This window comes from Balaenoptera physalus, assembly GCF_965194825.1.
Source record: "Balaenoptera physalus genome assembly, chromosome: 10".
Taxonomy (NCBI): Eukaryota; Metazoa; Chordata; class Mammalia; order Artiodactyla; family Balaenopteridae; genus Balaenoptera; species Balaenoptera physalus.
In genome coordinates, this window is record NC_138889.1 from 112472299 (window position 1) to 112492358 (window position 20060).

General features: G+C 67.0%; 2 protein-coding genes across 3 annotated transcripts; one reads left to right on the forward strand and one right to left on the reverse strand.

Annotated features, from left to right (window-relative positions):
* The first annotated feature begins 190 nt into the window (after positions 1-190).
* On the forward strand, positions 191-14537 carry TRPM5 (transient receptor potential cation channel subfamily M member 5). Its single transcript, XM_082476805.1, is given in 28 exon segments — positions 191-551; positions 1182-1344; positions 1943-2109; positions 2872-3016; positions 4239-4303; positions 4406-4597; positions 4865-4967; positions 6026-6180; positions 6450-6675; positions 6678-6908; positions 6959-7217; positions 7454-7546; positions 7664-7752; positions 7755-7921; positions 8049-8070; positions 8073-8166; positions 8356-8488; positions 8581-8631; positions 8635-8755; positions 12025-12163; positions 12598-12685; positions 12688-12778; positions 12781-12789; positions 12965-13096; positions 13098-13229; positions 14005-14054; positions 14056-14130; positions 14133-14537. Coding segments are annotated over 28 exon segments (3663 nt in total). The 5' UTR covers positions 191-434; the 3' UTR covers positions 14487-14537.
* Positions 14538-15441: 904 nt separating this feature from the next.
* TSSC4 (tumor suppressing subtransferable candidate 4) lies at positions 15442-19846 on the reverse strand. Of its 2 annotated transcripts, XM_082477730.1 has the most exons (4): positions 18384-19846; positions 17654-17814; positions 16842-16956; positions 15442-16684 (listed from the first exon to the last, which is right to left on the reverse strand). In XM_082477730.1, the coding sequence occupies exon 4, from the start codon at positions 16660-16662 to the stop codon at positions 15685-15687; it is 978 nt and encodes a 325-aa protein (XP_082333856.1). In that variant the 5' UTR covers positions 16663-16684; positions 16842-16956; positions 17654-17814; positions 18384-19846; the 3' UTR covers positions 15442-15684. The 2 variants fall into 2 exon arrangements, with proteins under 2 accessions (XP_082333856.1, XP_082333857.1); XM_082477731.1 differs by lacking the exon at positions 17654-17814.
* Positions 19847-20060: the final 214 nt, after the last annotated feature.

Below are 20060 nucleotides of genomic sequence, written 5' to 3' on the forward strand. Positions count from 1 at the left end.
TCCCACCCGCTTTCTGCCGGGGCACCAGGCACAGCCAGGGTCCCATCCGTGTCCTGGGCTGCGAGACTTCCACTGAGCCTTTTGGGGTTTCCAGGAAGCCCCCTGCCAAAGCCTCTGCAGAAGTGGCGATGGGCGTGGCCGGCTGGCTGCTCCCAGGGAGGGGTGAGTGGGCGCATAATGGGGGGCGGGGGGCGGGCCAGGAGGCGGGGCTGGGGAAGGGGGAGACGGAGCCGACACGGTGGGGCTTCAGGAGGGCCGGCCGGTGGGAAGGGCACCGGGGCAGACACCCTCTTGGTGGCCCCCCATTTCTGCCAGAGCGGCGCCTGGGGAGAGGGGCTTCCCTGGGGAAGGCGCCCCGGCCTCTGGCAGGAAGGGGGGCAGCACTTGCCTCTCGCGCCTTCAGGAGTGGGCTCTGTCCCTGCAGAGAGGGCCCCATGCAGGGTGCCGGGGGCGCCCGTCCTGGCAGCCACGGGGGTGCTGGCGACCGACAGGGGCCGGGCCTGTGCCGGGGTGAGATCGAATTCGGAGGGTCTGGGAAGAAGCGAGGCAAGGTGAGAGGCTGCCCGCACCCCACGTCCTCCCCTCAACGCTGAGCCCCGGCGCCCGCTCTCCCGCAGCGGGGGTGGCGGGTGCACAGGGGTTGTTCAGATCCCCAGGTGGAGACAGCTGTGGAGCTGGCAGCGCCCTCCGGCCCCTGCCTCCTACCCCCAGGCACGGCGTGTCCAGAGCCCTCCTCTCTCTGGCCTCAGCCTCTCCCGAGGCAATGGGGACACCCAGGTCACACAGCAGGTCAAGACGGGGCCTGTGGGAGCCCTGGCCTCTGGCTGCAACCCTGTCCCCCTCCCCGTGGAGCCCAGCCCTCCCCTATGCCCAGGGCCCCCTTACCCAGCACCCCCATACTCAGCACCCCCATACCCAGCACCCCCATACTCAGCACCCCCATACTCAGTACCCTCATTCCTAGCACCTCATACTCAGTACCCCCATGCCCAGCACCCCCATACTCAGTACCCCCTTGCCCAGCACCCCCATACTCAGTACCCCCATACTCAGTACCCTCATTCCCAGCACCCCCATACTCAGTACCCCCACGCCCAACACACTCATGCTCAGCACCCCCATGCCCAGCACCCTGTGCCCAGGGCCCTCCTCACCCAGGACCCCTGCTCCCTGCCCTGCAGTTCGTGAAGTTGCCCAGTGGCGTGGCCCCGTCTGTGCTCTTTGACCTTCTGCTGGCCGAATGGCACCTGCCGGTCCCCAACCTGGTGGTATCGCTGGTGGGCGAGGAGCGGTGGCTGCGGGACGTCCTGCACAAGGGGCTGGTGAAGGCGGCTCAGAGCACACGTGAGGCCCCGGGCTAGGGCCTTGGCCCCGCAGCCCGCTAACCCCACGGTCACCCTTCCCCGACGGTGCCACGGTGGCAGTGGGAGCAGCTCCAGGGACGCAGCAGAGGAGCCTTCCCCAGGAGGACCTGGCCACACCGTGGGGCCCGCAGGCCTCAGCGAGACACCCAGGGGCAGCGCCAGTTTCCACACCCCGCTGCCCGTGGGTGGGCCCCCTTCGCCCCCTCTGCTTCCCCTGGGGGAGGAATCTGGCCCGAGGAATCTGGCCAGTCGCTGGGGTCAGAATCAAACTTCTGGGCTTTATTTTCAGGCCGGCTGGGCCTTCAGAAAACCCAGTCAAGGACGTGGATTCTCTGATCTCCTTCACCCCAGAAATGATTGATTGTAGAAAAGACAAAAAGCCCGGTCTGTGCACCCACTGGGCTGAGGGCTTTGTAATCTGGAAAGATCTTCCTGGGTTCTGGCCCAGCACAGGCCACGGGACAGAATCGTGGCCTGTTCTGTCCAGATGGCACCTGGCGGGGCCAGCTCCCAGCAGATGCCCCAAAGGCGGGAGGGGGCCCTGGGGCTGCTGGGCGCGGTGACTCCCGGGCCTGCAGGTGCCTGGATCTTGACCAGCGCGCTCCGTGTGGGCCTTGCCCGGTACGTCGGACAGGCTGTGCGTGACCACCCACCGGCCAGCACGTCCACCAAGGCCCGCGTGGTGGCCATCGGCATCGCCTCGCTGGGCCGCGTGCTGCACCGTCGGCTTCTGGACGACGCCCAGGTGAGCGTCTGGCTCAGGGCACGGTGGCCTTGGGACACAGTGGGCCTGGGAGGCCCCCGAATATCGGCCACCCCCCAGGGCAGGAGGGCATGCCTTATGGAGGCCACCAAGGCAGCCTCGCAGCTGACCACGGCCCTCCATCTGTGACTGAGTCCCCCCACAGTGGACAGGCCAGCAGTGGACAGACCAGCCCCTGACCTCGGGGGCTCACGGGCCTGGGGGGGGAGCGAGGCTGCTCTGAAGGACTGAGGCAGTGAAATGACTCAGAACCAGGGGAGGGGGAGGGCTGAAGGGGGGAGGGCAGGAAGGGGGAGGGGGTGAAGGGGCGGGACCGGAGGGGGAGCTGGGAGCCGCATGCCCAGCATGTGGCCAGCAGGTGGCAGCATCGCCCAGGGAACAGCATGGGGAGGGGGCTGCCAGGCTCCCATCCCACACAGACCTGGCACGGGGACCTGGGCTCCAAGGATCCCGCCCAGATCAGTGCCCAAATGGCTGGCTTGGCCACCGCCCCGCAAGTTTGGGTGACCCTGGGCAAGTGGCCTCTGCTCCCACCCTGGGGGAGGGGTCTGAGGCAGGTCCAAAGGAGGCCCAGGCAGCCCTGTGAGAGAAGCTCCCCCCAGTGCTGGGCTCTGTCTAGAGGGTCCCCTCCCTGTGCCTGCCTCTGGGCCCCCTGAAACAGCAGCCAGCCCTCCCTCCATCTGGGGGGCGGGGGGCCTGGACTGAAGCCTCGCCCAGGCCTCATGATGTGCATGCGGGACCCAGGAGGACAGCCCTGTCCACTACCCCATGGACGATGGTGGCCGCCAGGGCCCCTGTGGACCCGGGCGCCCCGGGGAGGGCAGCGAGCCCACTGAGCTGCGGCTGAGGCTGGAGAAGCACATCTCGGAGCAGAGGACCGGCTACGGGGGTGAGGCCCGCCTGGCTGCCAGGGAACACGGGAGGGGGGTGGCCACAGCGTGTGGACAGGGCTGGAAGGACCACCAGGGTGGGCAGGGAAGGGCCTTCCCGGCTGAAGGCACAAAGCCTGCCAGAGTGTTGAGACTCAGGCCACTGGGAAGACCTGGGAGGGGGAGCTGCCGGCCACGGCGACAGGGGACACAGCTGTGGGGAGTAGCCCTTCCAGGCAGCGACATTCCCACCAGTCGGCAGAGTGGCTGCAGGTCCATTTCCAGTGGGGCTCCCCTGGCTAGAGGCTCTGGTTGTGGGCTCCGAGCTTCGGAAAGAAAATGAGATTTGCAAGTTTCAAGAAGCCTATTTCCCTCCACTGGCCCGAGGTAAGGTGCCACCAGGGGGCAGTGTTGTCTGAGGCCTGGGCACCGCTGTGGCCAGTGGTGGGTTCGAAAGCTGGATTTGCTAACACTAGTGCACGACTAATATTTATAAACAAGATATGTATAATTGCTTACAATATTTATAAGCAATGCGAAAAAGCTGTCAGCTGAGCACTCTTTAATGAAAACACAACCGAAGCTGTGTTTAAACCGTCACCATGTGGTGCAGTGCTGAGCCCTGTGTTCCTGATGCCTGGCGGCCCACGCGACCCAAGGATCCTCCACATTCATTCAGGTGGCGCCTTAGGAGTTAGAGGGGACCTGCTGGGGGTGGGGAGGGGGGACGATCCCGCCTGCCTGGAGTCCTCCAGCAGTTTGCCGGGCTCCTCCCGCACAGCCTACCCAGCAGGTCCAGGCTTCTCTGGGGCTTCACATTTGAAAGTCTCATTTCTGGTTTGTTTGGGGAAAAAACTGACCAGCGCCCCTCCTTTACCTCTTCGATGTGCTCTGTGGGCCTCGGATGACCCGGCAGGTGGTCAGTAGAGCTTTCTGCCCTGATGCGGAGAGATGCCAGGCCCTTGGAATGTGGCTGGTGCAGCCGGGGACTGAATATTCAACTTGAGGTTTAAATAGTCACGAAGCGGCCACATCGGATAGTGAGGCGCGGAACTGGCATCCTTTCCCCAGGTGACGGGGCAGCCTGGAGCCTGCACTTCTCTAGAAAAAGCCTCTTGGCTGGAGTTTGCCCAGAAGACGTGGCAAGTTGATGGTCTGAGGCCGTGGTGGTCACCCCACAGGGAGGGTCCCAGGCCCTCCGCTCGCCCGGGCACCTGGGTGGACCCTGTGCTCCGTCTGCAGGCACCAGCAGCATTGAGATCCCCGTCCTCTGTCTGCTGGTCAACGGTGACCCCAGCACCCTGGAGGTAGGCAGGGGCGGCAGGTGGGGGCCTCCTGCAGGTCCCCCCGCCAGGACAGGGACGGACCTGGAGCTGACTCGGCCTGCTGTCTCTCCCTGCCCGCCTCAGAGGATTTCCAGGGCCGTGGAGCACGCCGGCCCGTGGCTGATCCTGGCGGGCTCGGGGGGCATCGCCGACGTGCTTGCTGCCCTGATGAACCAGCCCCACCTCCTGGTGCCCCAGGTGGCCGAGAAGCAGTTTAGAGAGAAGTTCCCCAGTGAGAACTTCTCCTGGGAGGACATCGTGCACTGGACAGAACTGGTATGAGCCGCCCGAGACCGCAGTCAGGAGGGCCAAGCGCTGGTCCCTACCCCAGACCCTGCCCCCTGCAATGCCCATGCCCGGCCCCTCTGGCTGCAAAGCCACCCCACCGCCCCGTGCTCACCCCTGCTTCAGGTCCTCACGCCTGGGGGCGGAGCCTCGGTCTGTGGGCGGGGCTGCCTTGGGCCCAGTGGGCAGAGGGCTGGCATTCTCGCTGGGGGACGTGGGGTCATATACCACCCCGGGGCCTTTGTCCTGGTGTCCCAGCTGCAGAACATCACCTCCCACCCGCACCTGCTCACCGTGCATGACTTCGAGCAGGAGGGCCTCGAGGAGCTGGACACAGTCATCCTCAAGGCGCTGGTGAAAGGTGAGGCCTGGCCGCGCCCGCTGGGAGGCCCGCGGAGGGCACCAGGTGGAGGCAGATGGCGGACCAGCCTGGTGAGGGGCGGCTCCCGGCCCCTGCCCCATCCTGGGTCTCGGCCTGCAGGGGCAGGGCCGCTGCCTGGGGGCTGTCAGTGGCCGGGAGGGACCCCTGGCACGGCTGCACTCTGCTGTGTGTGTGAGTGTGTGGGCGTGTGTACCGGTCACGGCTCACTTCGGCGGTGGCAGCACGTGTAACAAAACTGGAGGAATACAGAGCCTACCAAGGCCTCCGTGCAAATCTGTAGAAAGTCCTGCCTTTGGCAAGTTTTACGTTACTATATTTTATCACAATTTAAAAAACTAAAGTGTTCAATTAATTCAGGGAGTTTTAGTGTTTTCACAAGGTTGTGCACCATTACTACTAATTCCAGAACGTTTCCACCACCCAGAAGACCCCTGCTAGTCACCCCAGTTTCCCCCAGCCCCCTGCAACCACGAATCTGCCGTCTCTAAGGATCTGCCTACTTGTGGCATTTCCTACAAATGGGATCACACACTGTGTGGCCACTGGCGTCTCTCCTTCGCAGAGCACGATGTTTCGGGGGTTGTCCACGTTGTAGCCTGTGTCGGGGCTTCACTCCTTTTTAGGGTGGAGTGATGTTCCACATTTTGTGTCTCTGTCCCTCTGTTGATGGACACTCGGGTTGTCTCCGCTTTCTGGCTGTCACTTGATGTGCTTCTTCTTGGACATAAACACCTGTGGAGGGGCCGACCGCTGGTGGGGCACACAGGCCCAGGCAGGGAGGGGCTGTGCGGGGCAGGGGGCCGGGACACCCTTGAGGGAGGGGAGTCTCCTCCAGACAGGCCGCCGGCTCCCCGCTCTTCCACTCACCCCTGGGGTCCCCTTGGGGTCCTGGCGCTCCCGGCATTGGCTCCTGGGGGTCTTGGGATGTCTTGTGAATCTAGAGGGTGTGGAGCGAACCAGGGCGCCATTCCCGTGGCTGTGCATCTAGGAGACTCCCCTTGAGGGACCCTGTGCCCAGCGGCTCTGCCGGCGCCTAGGTTCACCCTCACGCCCAATGCCCGCTCCGCCCGCGGCCTGCAAGAGCCACAGCCAGGAGGCACAGGACTACCCGGATGAGCTGAAGCTGGCCGTGGCCTGGGACCGCATGGACATCGCCCGGAGCGAGATCCTCAACGGAGACGTGGAGTGGAAGGTGCCGCCCGACTCTGGCCAGCTCCGGGCAGGGACGCGTGGAGGGCTGGGGCAGGTGGTGTCCGGGTCCATCCTGGCCCAGCTGTGGCTGCGCGGGCCGGGGGAGACCGGGGCACCTCCCGCTGCTGCCTCACTCGTCTGCCCCCCAAGGCAGGATGGGCTGAACTGCGGCGGGTGTGGGCCACCGGGACAGGCGCAGCGGGACAGGCGGGGGCCTTGCCGAGGGTCCCCACGCCCCGCCCCACCGGCTCCCTCTCACCCTCCGTCCAGTCCCGCCACCTGGAGGAGGTGATGATGGACGCGCTGGTGAGCAACAAGCCCGAGTTCGTGCGCCTCTTCGTGGACGGTGGCGCCGACGTGGCGGACGTCGTGACGTACGGGCAGCTGCGGCAGCTCTACCGCTCGGCGCCCCCCAAGAGCCTGCCCTTCCACCTGCTGCGGCGCAAGCGCGAGGAAGGCCGGCGGACGCTGGCCGGGCTGGGCGGCAGCAGGCCCGGGAGCCGCCCGCCTTCTCCCTGCACGAGGTGTCGCGAGTGCTCAAGGACTTCCTGCACGACGCCTGCCGTGGGCTCTTCCAGGCGATGAGCTGTGAGTGGGCGGCGGGGGGCCGGGCGGGGCCGAGGCTGCGGGCTGACACCCCCGTCCCCCAGGAGCAGGGCCCGGCCCGGCGGCCCACGGGCCAGAAGGGGCTGCTGGACCTGAACCAGAGGAGCCCTCTCTCCACCTCTGGTCTCGGCAGAAACCCCACTTTCTCAGCTCAGCCCTCCTGGACCCCTGAGCCTGGCCTCTCCCATCGAAGGGTCTTCCTTCCCCAGCAGGATGGAGGCTCCAGGGGACTCCAGGAGCCAGGGCTGCGGGCACAGCAGGGCAGAGGTGTGGAGGTGGGGGCGGGCGGTGTGGGGGGGCAACCGTGCCTTTATTTAAGGCCTTCCTGACCAAGATCTGGTGGGGGGACATGGCCTCGGGCACGCCCATCCTGCGGCTGCTGGGCGCCTTCCTCTGCCCGGCGCTCGTGTATACCAACCTCATCACCTTCAGGTCTGTCAGGACAGAGCGGCTGAGGGGCCTTGTGCTTCACTGGGGCTGGTGGCGGCATGTCCCCGGCGCCGGCCCCCGCCGCACCCAGCATCCGTGTGGGCCCCCCTATGCACGCCCCCTACCCGTGTCCCTTTGCAGTGTGTCCAGCACTTCCTCTGCTGGTTGGGTGCCTGGGACCAAGCAGGGGGCCTCTGGGTGCCCTTCCCACGTCCCTGAGGGCCCCCTTGTGCTCCCAGCGAGGAGGCCCCTCTAAGGACGGGCCCAGAGGACCTGCAGGGGCTGGACAGCCTGGACGTGGAGAAAAGGCTGCTCTGTGGCCCGGGCGGTCGGTGAGGGCCCTGCGGAGGGTGGGCAGTGGCAGGGAGGCTGGACCCCGGTGGGCAGCGGCAAGCTCGGGGCTCTGGCCACCCGTCTCACCGCTGGCCAGGGCCTCCTTCGTGGTGCAGGGCGGCGGAGCCGGCCAAGGCACCGAGGACTCAGAGCAGCCGGGGCCCACGAGCCGCCTTCTTGCTCACGTGCTGGCGGAAGTTCTGGGGGCGCCCGTGACCGCGTTCCTGCGGAACGTGGTCATGTACTTCGCGTTCCTCTTCCTGTTCACCTACGTCCTGCTGGTGGACGTCAGGCCCCCTCCCCAGGGGCTGGCGGGGGCTGAGGTCACCCTCTACTTCTGGGTCTTCACGCTGGTGCTGGAGGAGAGCCGGCAGGTCAGTGGTGGGCCCGGCCCACCGAGCCCCGTCCCAGCTCCAGATGGAGCCCCGATCCCTGACGGTCACAGCCTGGCCCAGGCGGGGCTGTCCCCAGCTAGGTGGGGTGCCGTCTGCCCCCTGCCAGGGCTTCTTCACAGATGAGGACACGCACTGGTGAAGAAGGTCACTCTCTACGTGGAGAACAACCGGAACAAGTGTGACATGGTGGCCATCTTCCTGTTCATCGTTGGTGTCACCTGCGGGTCTGTGGGGCCCAGAGGCCTGGCAGGGACAGCCCTGCTGGGCTGGTGGGCCGGGCTGCCTTCAGGATGGGTCTGCTCAGGCCCCGGAAACCCTGTGTTTGTATGTCCCGTGCTGTGTGTCCTGGGGGAAGCCCCTGCCCTCTCTGGGCACCAGCAGCCGTCCAGCCTGCCTTACCCCCGCCCTGCCAGGATGCTGCCCTCGGTGTCTGAGGCCGGCCGCACGATCCTCGCCATCGACTTCATGGTGTTCACGCTCCGGCTGATCCACATCTTTGCCATCCACAAGCAGCTGGGCCCCAACATCACCATCGTGGAGCGGATGGTGAGCCCCCGCCCCTGGGAGGGCGGTGAGGCCGAGGCCCACCGCCAGGCGGGGGCTGATGCTTCTCTCCCCACACGCCTACCCCCGTGGAGATGAAGGACGTCTTTTTCTTCCTCTTCTTCCTGAGCGTGTGGCTTGTGGCCTAGGGCGTGACCAGCCAGGCGCTGCTGCACCCGCATGACAGGCGCCTGGAGTGGATCTTCCGCCATGTGCTCTACCGGCCGTACCTACAGATCTTCGGGCAGATCCCACTGGACGAGATCGATGGTCAGCACGCAGCCTGGGGGTGGGCGTGGGGGGTCCTCTGTGCCCGCTCCACGTAGGACCCCTACCCCGAGGTGCAGCTGAACTGACTCCAGTTATGAACGTTCCTTTTGTAAGACCCTGGACATGTGGCCCTTGAGAGGGGTGTTTGAGGGTCACAGGAGGTCCTGGCCTGGAGTGGCTGAGAGCAGGGGGTCCCCGAGGCTGGCCCCCCAGGCCCTGCCCACCCACACAGGGCCACGTCCGGCAGGGGACGGCTCCGGGCTGATGTGTGTCAGCTGCGGAGGCCCCAAACTTGGGCCTCGGGCTGGAGATGGAGACGGGGCTGCAGGGAGAGAGAGCAGCCTGGGCGGGGCGGCAGGAGCCTTGCCGGGAGGGGGGATGGGTAGGCACTACAGGTCGCCTGGGGTCTGGGCCCTCCAGCTGCCCCGCCCCCCCCAGCATGTCCCCAGTGGGCATCAGGTCTCCTGTCAGCCCCCATCCACCCGGCCCCACACCCAGCCCCGGGCCCACCTGCTGGAAAGGCCCTTAGCTAGGAAGCCGCTCCTGATGGCATCCGTGCTTCTGGGGACCCACCCAGCGTGTGTGCCTGATCTCCGGCTGGGTGTGTGTGATCTGTCTGAGGGGTGTCTCCAGGGCGGCCCCTGTACGGGGTGTTGGGGGCGCTGGGGCTGGTGGAGGCTCTGAGAACTTCCCACAAGTCAGCACAGTGTGGGGGGCAGAGTGGCTCAGCCATGGGGGCTCAGGGAGCCCTGGACTGGCGGCGGGGATGCCTGTACAGGCCCTGGGATGGCTGGGACTCGGGGAGGGGGAGGGGGGGTGGGGGGGGAGGAGGGGGAGGGGCGGGGGCGGGGGAGGGGGAGGGGGGACCAGCCCCTCAAGCAAGGTGGGCCAGCAGCCAGGGGCCAGTGTGAGGGCCCAGGGCACCTGCCCTGCCGGGCACTCCTGGCGCAAGGAGGGGGGCGGAGGGATCATTCGCTCAGGCTAGTGTCAGACTGAGGCCGCCCGGGGCCCACCGGGCGATCACGGGCACACTGTCCCTGAGGCCTGACCGCGGCCACTGCAGCTAATGAGGCAAGGTCAGCGCCCCACGACCTGGTAAATATTTGTCAACGGGATGAGGACGTGACCGAAGCAAACAGGCCTCCAGGATGGGGCGGGGGTGGGGCTGCGCCGTCATGGGAGTCGCCTCCTAATTAGGGTGTCCTGCAGGCTCGTTTCCTCGGCTGTTTTCTTAGTCCCCCAGCCCCCGGCACTGGGTCCGGTGTTTGCTCATCCGTGGGCACCAGTTTCCAGGCCATTAGTTTAACGAGGCCCTGCCCGCCCTCCAGCCCTCCCCGCCCGCACCATATGGCCCCTGCTGGGGGATGCTACCGTGACCCCCAGCACTGCCTCAGTCCCACGGGGCCCCTCGGAAGGAGGGGAGTGAGGTGGGCGCCCCCAGGACCAGGCAGGGGTGGGGGGTCACTCCTGCCCCCATGGCCACACGCTGGTACGAGGGAACTCTGTCATGGTTCGGGGGCCCCAGGAGCCTGGGGCCACCTGGGCAGGATGGAGGAAGTGCAGACTCCCGGGGGTCCAGCCTGAAGTGCTGCTGTGGCTGCCAGGCCGAGTTCCACAGTGGAAAGCCCGTGACCAGGGCCGGGCCTGGGCCGGCACCGAGGGTCCCAGGCAGGTGCCTGTCTCCCTCCCTGTCTCTCTCCCACCCCCACCCCCGGCCCCGGCCCCTCCCTGTGAGCTCACGGTGGTGCAGCCAAGAGTAATTCACTTACGGCCGAGAGGGAAGGTAGCCTGCGGTCCCACGGGCTCCTGGGTGGCCGCCCTGCCCTCCCTGCCCCACACGCGCCCACGGGAGCTGGGGGCCGAGCGACCAGGGCAAAGCTCCGTCTCTGGGCTCTGGGAGGTCAGAGACGAGGACAACTCATTTCCCAGCCTAGCCTGGTGGCGCCTTTGAGAGTTATGGGGGAGACGCAGGGGTCTCGTGACCACGGAGCCGCTTCCATCAGACAGGTTTACAGCTTCACAGACACGCTTTCCAGGCCTGGCCCTGGCCCACCTCTCGGGGTGCCGGAGGGAGAGGGGAGGGTCACCCATCAGCCCCGGGCAGATCTGCGGGCGGGGAGGGAGGGGGCAGCCGGGGAGGGAACTCACGTGGGGACCCGCCAACCCCCATCACAGTAACTCAGGAGGGACTCGCCCCCGTGAGGGAGACACGCGCACACAGAAACAGGCCCTGCCAGCCTGACACGCAAGCACGGAGGCGGGGACACAGGCACACACAGAGAGACAGAGGCCCCCAGTGCCCCCAGACTCAGTCACAGCATGAAGACTGGGAGGAGGAGCAGTCACAGAAACACAGCCCTACATGCAGGCGTGTGTCCGGGTCCACGCACATGCACACACATGCACACACACGCACGGCCTGTGGAGGTCACCACCTGGAGCCACAAGCCCTCTTGATGGGGAGGCGCCCCAGCACCTGGGGCCCCCGCAGCTGCACACTCCCCCCGCTTCCTCTGCACCTTCCTCCCATCTCCTGGGATGGGGTGGGGGGTCCAGGCTGGCCCTGCAGGGGTAGAGGCAGGCAGGGGAGGGGCTGGAGCTGGGATCCTCGGGCCCCTCAAGGATGTTGGCCCCTCCAGGGCGTCCCTGTCCACGGCGTGGAGCTCAGCCTGCTCCCAGGGCACTCACTGCCCCACGCAGAGGGCACTCTTCAGGCTGGCTCGTCCCCATGCCCACAGTGATCAGTGTCAAGAGTGTTCTGCCTCCATAGGCTTTGGAAATGGTGCAGACCTGCCCCCCAGCTCAGAGTCCTGTGATAGGCAGTAGAGCCATAAAGGCCCTGAGAAGTCCTGCAGGAGGGACTCCACCTCCCCTCGCCGAGGCCAGCTCTCCCCAGACTGGCTCTAGCAGAGCCTTTAGCGGCGGTGGTGGTGGTGCTTGCGGGTGACCCACGAAGCAACCAGCAGAAACCGGGATCCTCCACATGGCCTTGGCGCTGCCTCCAAAGCCTGCGGTCCGGCTGTGAGCTCGGCCCAGCAGCAGTGGGGAAGTGGGGTAGCACCGCCAGGCCAGCCACCCAGGGCTGGAGTGTCCCACGACAGGAACTCAGCGCTGAAGCCCAGGTGGTCCCCAGGAAACCACAAGAGTTGGCCACCTCACCAGGGCCCTCTGTCCCAGGGTGGCCTCGACTGCGGGACAGAGCTCTCGATACCCAAGGGCATTTGCGGCTCAGCCCCGCACCGCCCGCACCGAGCCCACTCCCCTTTCAGAAGCCCGCGTGAACCGCTCCGTGCACCCCCTGCTGCTGGAGGACTCGCCCTCCTGCCCCAACCTCTACGCCAACCGGCTGGTCACCGTCCTGCTGGTCACCAACGTGCTGCTCGTGAACTTGCTCATTGCCATGTTCAGGTGCCCGCCCTGCCGCCTTGCTCCGTCCACGTCGGGGGCCCTTAGTTCCAGCGTCTCTGGCCCAGACCTGCCTGGCCCTCCGGACCTCAAGCTGCAGTCACCTCTCTGCCCCCAGGAAGGACCTGGAAATGGGGTGTCACCCAAAACTGTGGCTCCCCTTCGGGTTGGGCCTGGAGGTCAGGGCACCTAGGAGGTGGTGCAGGGCACGGCAGGTGTGTGCGTGTGGGTGGAGTGATGATGCTTTCCCAGGCCCCCGCCCCCCAGGGAGTAGGGAACGGGTTTGTGAAGGCTGCAGCAGAGGGGGCAGTGGAAGACCCCAGGGGAGTGGAGAGAAGTCACAGGAGGAGGGGACGGCGTGGGGGGAGCCCTTGGGACTCCGGGAACAGCGCAGGGAGCCGGGCCGTGTGCCCACCGCCGCCCACAAGCGTCCGCAGCTACACGTTGCAGGTGGTGCAGGGCAACGCGGACACCTTCTGGAAGTTCCAGCGCTACCACCTCATCGTGGAGTACCACGAGCGCCCCGCCCTGGCCGCGCCCTGGCCCCGCCCTTCATCCTTCTCAGCCACCTGAACCTGGTGCTCAAGAGGTTCTTCCGGAAGGAGGCCCAGCAGAAGCGGCGCACCTGGGTGAGGCTTGGGCTGGACTCAGCTGCCCGGACCGAGGGGGTTGGGGTGGGGGGGCCCTGGATCCGGGGACGGGCAGCGCGCCCTGGCCGCGTCTGCAGTGACCCTGCAGGCTGGCGCACCAGAGGAAGGGCTCCTCCTGCCTGGCTCTGCCCCTGAGGCTGCCTGGCCTTCCCAGAGAGGGACCTGCCGGAGCCCCTGGACCAGAAGGTGGTCACCTGGGAGGCGGTGCAGAAGGAGAACTTCCTGAGCGAGCTGGAGAAGCGGAGGAAGGACAGCGGGGAGGAGCTGCTGCGGGAGACGGCCCACAGGTGTGGGGCCCCGCCCTGACCCCGCCCCCCCGGGTGGGCGTGGCAGGCGGCCGGGGGTGCTGAGCCCACGGGGCGGCTTACAGGGACAAGGGCCCCGCCTAGAGCGCTGGTCGCCTCGCCTGCAGGGTGCCGGTAAGTAGAGGCGCCGGCGGAGCTGGTGAGGGGCCGGATCTCACGCCATGGGACTGGGGGCTGTGAGATCTTTGCCAGGATCACTGTTGGGCATCAGGCTGCCTCACAGCTGGCGTGGGCTCTCACGTCACAGGGTCTGAGCAGGGGAAACGGGCTGAGAGGGGCAGGGATGCGGCCTGGTCCAGCACACCGCCTCCCTCCCGACCCCGGACAGAGCTCTGCTGGGGCCTTGCCCCCCACCTCCTTCGAGAGGCAGCCACTAGAGTTGGGTCACAGAGCAGTGCGGGCGCCGGTGGGCAGGGGGAGGCGGACACAGGGCTTGACCTGGGAGCTCCCAGCGCGCCTCCCTTCTCCAGGGCAACTACTGCACGACGCTCCTCTCCTCCACGGCCGACACGCTGGCCCGCAGGAACACCTACTACGGTCGGTGTGGCTGTCCCCACACGTCCTGGGCGGGCTTGGGGCAGGGTGGGTGCGAGCAATCCACCGCCAGCCCGCTGGCCTGGGCCTCTGCTTCCCACCTGCCCTGGGAGGGGCCCGGCCTACGCCTCTGATGGCCTTTGGCTGACCACGGTCTTCAGGGTGGGTAGGGGCCCTCTGACGAAGCCCACCGACCCAGCCAGGGTGTGAGGGCGTGGCCACCCAGACTCCCGAGCCTCTGCCTGGCCCCACTGGGCTGCTGCCCTCCCCGCCCCCAGCCAGGGCCACCTCTCCCTTCCCTGGCTGCCCCACTAGACGCCCAGCAGCTGAGGAGGGGCCTACCTTCCCCCACCAGACTCCCGGAACTTCAGTGGTGGGAACCCACAGGCCTCTGCTGCCCGTGGAGGGGGCCTGGGCAGCAGGAAACACACAGAGGCCGGCCGGCTGCCCTCGAACACCTGAGCCACTTGGACCGTCTGCACGCGGGGCCCACCTCTCCCAGAGCCCCAGGCCCCACGGACACGCCGGCCTGCCCCCACCTCCAGTGGAGCCCCCCCCCCCCCCCAGCAGGATGTGGCTCGGGGCTTTGCCGAAAGGAACCACTCGCTGCCCTGCCCGGCACCTTCCCTGGACGCCCTGGGCCCGGGGTGCAGCGGTGTGTCGTGGGCCCTCCCTGACAGGCAGAGCCCTCAGGACCCCGACCAGAACCGACCAGGAGAGCAGACACTTGCTGAGCGCCCTGGGCGGGGCACCTCCCGTCAGGTTAGGTGGGCAGCTAGCTGCCTTAGAGTCCATGCCCAACCTGTGTCGCCCACCAAGAGACTGGTCTTTTTCTGAAACTTTTGCACTTGAAATTTCTGTCCTTTAAGACCCAAGACTGAGTGTTCACTGTGTGTGTCGGCTGCCACCGCACGCCCCCAACAGCTCGCACGGTGAGTGCCGGGCTGTCCAGCCTGGGCAGCAGCTGCGGGTCACCTCCCCAAGAGGACCCGCCCCCAAAGCTGCTGTATCTTAAAGCACACCCACACCTTGGGCTGCAGCCCCACATGAGTGGACCCCGGGGATGTCTGGGAGGTGTCAGGTGGTCAGTAAAGCACGTGCAGGGGGAGAGGGATTTCCTGCTCTCCGGGGAGGGGGTCTGGGCTCCTGAGCTTGCCCCAGCTGAGTGGCCAGCCAGGCCGGTCTCTCCTTCCCTTAGGGACCTGGAGCCCTGGGGTAGGGGCAGCAGGGGCAGGGCCAGGCCCGGGGCTCAGCAGCACGACGGGCTGGCCAACCCCAAGTGCTGTCACAGGAGAGCCACGCCCACTCCCGGCTACCTCCCCAGCACCCTCTGGGGACCGTCCTCATCGCCCTGCACAGCAGCTCAGCAGTCCTGGCAACAGTCCCAGGACACCGGTCATCTTCACACAGCCTGAGTAGGACAGAGTCAAGGGCGAGCTTGGCCTCGGCTGGAGAGGGCGCCTGCTCAGCTGGCCACTTCCCCGCTCCCGGCCCTGGGGTCTACAGGCATATGCTGGAGGCAGGGGCTGCACACCAGCGGCTGTGAGCCCACCCCTGGATGGGTCTGGGGTCTCCACCTCTTGCTCTGGACTGAGGAGGGGGTCACCTCAGCTAGGCTGTGAAGACGTGCCACTGAGGAACATAGGCTTGATTTAAAAACCTTCAGAACCCCCTGACGCTAAGCTGGGAGGCTCCAATGTGGGAACAGGGTGATGGGGTGTCTGGAGAGAAGAGAGGGCCCTGGCCACAGTCCTGGGCGGAGGGGGGGTGACAAAGAGACACGGAGCCTGAGGAACACCCAGAGCTTTTACTGTCCCCCTGGGCACGAGGTGGGTCAGGGCTTCCGCCATCCCCTGGCGCACACCCTCAGCAAGGTCTCTGCCCTGGCCGCTGGTGCCGACAGGCAGCCCGCTGGCTCCCTTCCCTGGGGGTGGGGCCCCGAGCCTGCGCCACCCCTGAAGCCACCCCGGGGGGACAGTGGTGGCCGTCCCTCCAGCTCAGCCAGGGCAGGCAGGAGGCCAGGCAGTCTCCCCACTCAGACCTCCGCGCCTGGGGCCTCGGGGCTGCTGCCCTTGCTCCGGAATTGGCCCCTGCTCCGCTTCTTGCTGCTGTGGAAGCCCACCGTCTCCACCGGCAGGGCGCTGGCCCCAGACCCCACGTGGGCCTCCCCCTCGGGTGCACCCACCTCCTGCAGGCCCCCCCGGGGTCTGCTCCACTCCTCGGCCTCCGGGCTCCCGGGCCTGGCCAGGTGGGCCAGCTCCACGGGGCCCTCGCCCCCCGCCGCTCCCGGGATCCCACGGGTGCCCCCACCCGGCTCCCCTGCCTTCCTCGGGACCCTCCTCTTCTCAAGCCGGGCCTCGCCGGTTCGGACCGGTTTAGTGAAGATGAGCCGGCCCTCCCCACAGCTGGAGGGGTCCTGGTTGAAGGAGGGCACGTAGTCGCTGGGGGCGGCCAGGCTCTGGGGGCCCAGGAAGGCCAGGGCGGCGGCCCGGTTGCTCTGTTTGCTGACCTCAGCCACGTCCTCCAGGCTGTACTTGGTCCAGCGCTCGGGGTGGGCCACGTAGTCAGGGACGGGGGGCACCCTCAGGGGAGCGGGATTCCGAGTGGCCCTGCTCGGGCCCCCCGCTGGAGGCGGGCTGGAGAGTGTCGGCGGCTGCCGGAAGCCCCCACTGTCGCCAGGGCCGGCTGGGGCCGCAGAGGGCGGAGCCCGCCTGGCTGCCCGCTCCAGGCCGTCGAAGATGTCGTGGCTGCGCTGGGAGAAGGTGGGGCTCGTGCCTCTCAGGTGGAAGGGCTGCACCGCCGCTGTGGGGAAGCGCCTGGGGGGCGAAGGGGGCTCATCGGGGCCCGAATCCCCCAGGGCCTCCCCGGGTGGCGCCCCTGGAGACAGAGCTTCCACCTCAGCATCATCGGGTAGGCTGAGGTCGGAGTCCGAGTCGCTGAGGCAGACGGGGTCGGGAGGCAGAGCGTCGCCCCCGGAGCCAAGGAAGTGCTGGCCGTCCCCCGCCTCAGCCATGTGTCCCCCAGCCACGCCACACCTGCACCAAAGCAGCCCAGGGAGTCGGTCACTGGGGACACCACCAGCTCAGAACAAATCCCTCCTGCAGACCCACCACCCCGGGGAAGGATGAGCAGGAAGAGCTGCGTCCAAGGAGGAACGGCCAGGCCCCCCAACCCCGAAAGCCCTCCTCTTACCTCCCTGGCTGCTGGGCGCCTGTGCTGGACGGCTGGTGGGCCGAGCGCTGGAGAAGGTTCTTGGTCGCAAAGGCCCCCCCCCAGGCACGGCTCTGCTCAGCGGCTCAGCGGCTGGCTGAGGGCAGGGAGGGAGAGGCAGCCTCAGACCAAACAGCAGACATGCTGGAGTAGAGCCACCACCCCGGGAGTGGGCCTGGGTTTACGGAGCCCCTGACACAGCCAGGCCCAGGAGCCGGTCCTTCTGACGTGTCACCTCATTCAATCCTCTCCAGCCAGTCTGACTAAAGCCACTAGGAGGCCTGCTGCAGGGGGGTCTAAGCAGCCAGCCAAGGCTTGAACCCGGGGCCAAGAGCGACCTCTGCTCTGCACTCCCTCTCTCGGCCAAGCACGGTGCGTGGTGCGTGGCAGACAGCGAGTACTCCACAAAGGCCGGGCGCCTGCCTGCTCCGTGGGGAGGAGGTGTGCTCCTGGCCGCTGTGAGACGCCCTGGAGCTCCAGGAGTCTGCGGACACATCCTTGGCATCTGCGGGCCAAGCGCTCGGGAAGCCGGAGCGGCCCTGCTCCGCAGAGGCCAGCCCCACAGCTCCTGGGGCATTTATCCTGTGCTCCTCCGCACACCCCTCACTCTCCCAGCTGAGCAGAGAAGCGCTGCCAACACCTGGTTAGTGTTCCAGTGTCACCAGGCACCCTGAAGCTTGTTTGCAGGCTCGGAGGACAGCCCAGTCTCACCCTCCGCACAGCCCTCCGTCCACCAACTCCCTCCTCCCACCAAGCCTCCCTCGCCCACGGTGACCCGTTGCTCGTGCACCCACCGAGGACAAGGCCAGGCAGACCAGGAGTGGCTCTGAGTGCCCGGCACCAGATCAAACACAGGCAAGATCTCCATTCCTCTGGGCCTCGCGTGACTCACAAATTGAAGGCACAACTCCAGGAAAGGGACACGAAGTAAACGCCAATGGTGTCTGTTTTAGAGCTGGCAGGACCGGAGCGGGGAGAGAATTTGCCCGTCATACAGTATGTTGCAGGCAAAGCTGGAGTTCCAACCTGACTCCGGCTTCCTAAATTTGCAACCCCGTCCCCTGAAATCGCGGGAACGCCCGTGGTGAGTGGGACACGCCGCGGAGAGACGGGGATCGCGCCCCAAGATAGAGAATGCGAGGTCTGCGTCTCTGAGTTCTCTGAGAACTTCCCGAGCTCAGCGCAGGGCAGGACTGAGTACAGGCTGAGGGCCTGGGGGGCTCGGGGTTTTCTCAGGGCCGGGGTCCGGGCAGGCCAGGTCCCAGGGAACACTGGCGTCTTTGCCGGTTGTCTCGCTCCCCTGGGAGGCGGACCCTTGACTTTCTCCACTCCACGCGCCCAGGGCCTCGGCCCGTGCCCAGCAGGCTCTCCGTGTCGGGGGCTTAAGTTCTGGGGCCAACTCGCGTGGATGGGCCAAGGGTCCGGGCCTCACGAGGGTCTCCCTGCTCGGCGCAGCGGACTGCGGACGGCGGCCTCCCGAAGCCCGACCGCCCAGCGGCACCGTCCTCCCCACCACAAACCTACCGGCTCACCGCGGCCTGGCTGCCTCCATCTTGCGCCGCGCTCGGCCCTCTGGGAAACTGAGTCCTCTGCCGGCCGACGGCCGCGGCTTCCGCGCCTGAAGAACTACATCTCCCACAAGTCACTGGGCCGCTACTCCCGAGGCCTATCGGGAGTGTGGTCTCTGCGCATTCGCTGTCTTCGCTCCCGGAAACGGCGCTCTCTCGCGAAGAGACCGGAATTGACTAAGGCCAGGAGGGAGGCTGGGAAGCCGAACTACGACTCCCAAAATGCTCGAGGGCTAACGGCCAGCGCCGCGTTCCCGGGGCCGCAGCCCCACTTGCCGGAAGCCACGAGGACCGGAAGTGCGTCGACGCGTGCGGCGTCGTTCCCGGGCACTTCCGGTCCTGGCCTGGAGCGGCCGACCACACCCTCGTGGGTTCCGGGAGCCGGGCAGCTGGGCGTGTCCCACGTTGCCCGCTCGTCCCAACCTCCCGACTGCCCGGGCCCGCCGTGCGGCAGCCCTCCTGGGAGAGGCGCCCTTACCTATTCCTGCCGATGGCCGATGGCCTGGCTGGTTATTTCTGCCCCAAAGCGCAGGGCAGATCCCGGTCTCCCCTGGACGGGCCGCACGTACCTCGGCCCGGGGCCCAGGCGGCCGGCGCCCTTTCCCTGCTGGCGCCTCACCTGCTGGCCGGCCAGAGCGCTCTCCCTCGCCCAGGGCTGCACCCCGAGAATCCAGCGTTCAGGCCATGCTGCGGCCTAGCCCAGGGACCCAGAGGGGAAACAGGACCTGTTCTGATCATCCCTAAGGCCGCCCCCATGCAGGGCCTCACCAGGAACGCAGAATCCAGGCCACCGCAGGCAGCTAGTTCACACCGCAGCTAGCAGGGGTGACACCCAGGCCTCGGCCAGGACGTTCCCAGGGCTTCGCAGCACAGGGAGAAGTAAAAAGGAGTGGGTTCCTTGGGCCATCCAGTTTTCCCAACCCACCAGCACCCCCCTGGACTGTGGAAGGGCAGGCCCGCTGAGGCCCTGTGACCCCCAATGCAGGGCTGGGGTTAGTTTCCAAAATCAGCCCCCCAAGTAGGTCCCAGGGAGCCCTTGACGTATGAATCCCAGCCAGGGACTTGTTGTCTCAAGAGGTCAAGTTAATGTACATGCAGGGGGGTACCTGCATGCAGCTCATGGTGACATCACCCAGCATTCCCGCTGGGGGCAGCAGCCTACCCAAGAGGTGGCTGGGCCTCAGTCCACGGTGGTGGGCCAGGTAGGCTCCCCCAGGTAGTGGCTGAGGCCTTGCCCTCCAGCCCCTGCAAGATGTGGCCACCCAGCCCCTTGATGGGACGTCTGCAAGCAACTAGAAGGTCAGAGAAGAGCCCCTCAGACCCTTGGGAGGGAGCAGTGTGTCCATCCTCCTGAGCTGGCCCTCAGGAGGGCGGCGAGTCTTGCAGGGTCCCCACATCCTGTACCACATTCTTGGGCCACCTGCCTGCCCCGCACAGACCCTGCTGGGCAGTGGTGCACAAGGAATGGGGGTGGGAGGGAGGGCCGGGTGGGGGCTGCTCCAGGTGGCACAAGGCCCAACAAAGGGGCATGCCCTCCGCGGAGTCCTTCTGGGCGCCCCACAGACACCCACCAAGAGGGTCGGCGGCACAGCCTGGGCCCAGCGAGGTCCAAAGAGCTGAGCACCGCCTGCGC

Excerpts from the sequence above, each read along its gene's own strand:
- TSSC4 (XM_082477731.1), bottom strand. The coding sequence starts at position 16,662 with ATGGCTGAGGCGGGGGACGGCCAGCACTTCCTTGGCTCCGGGGGCGAC.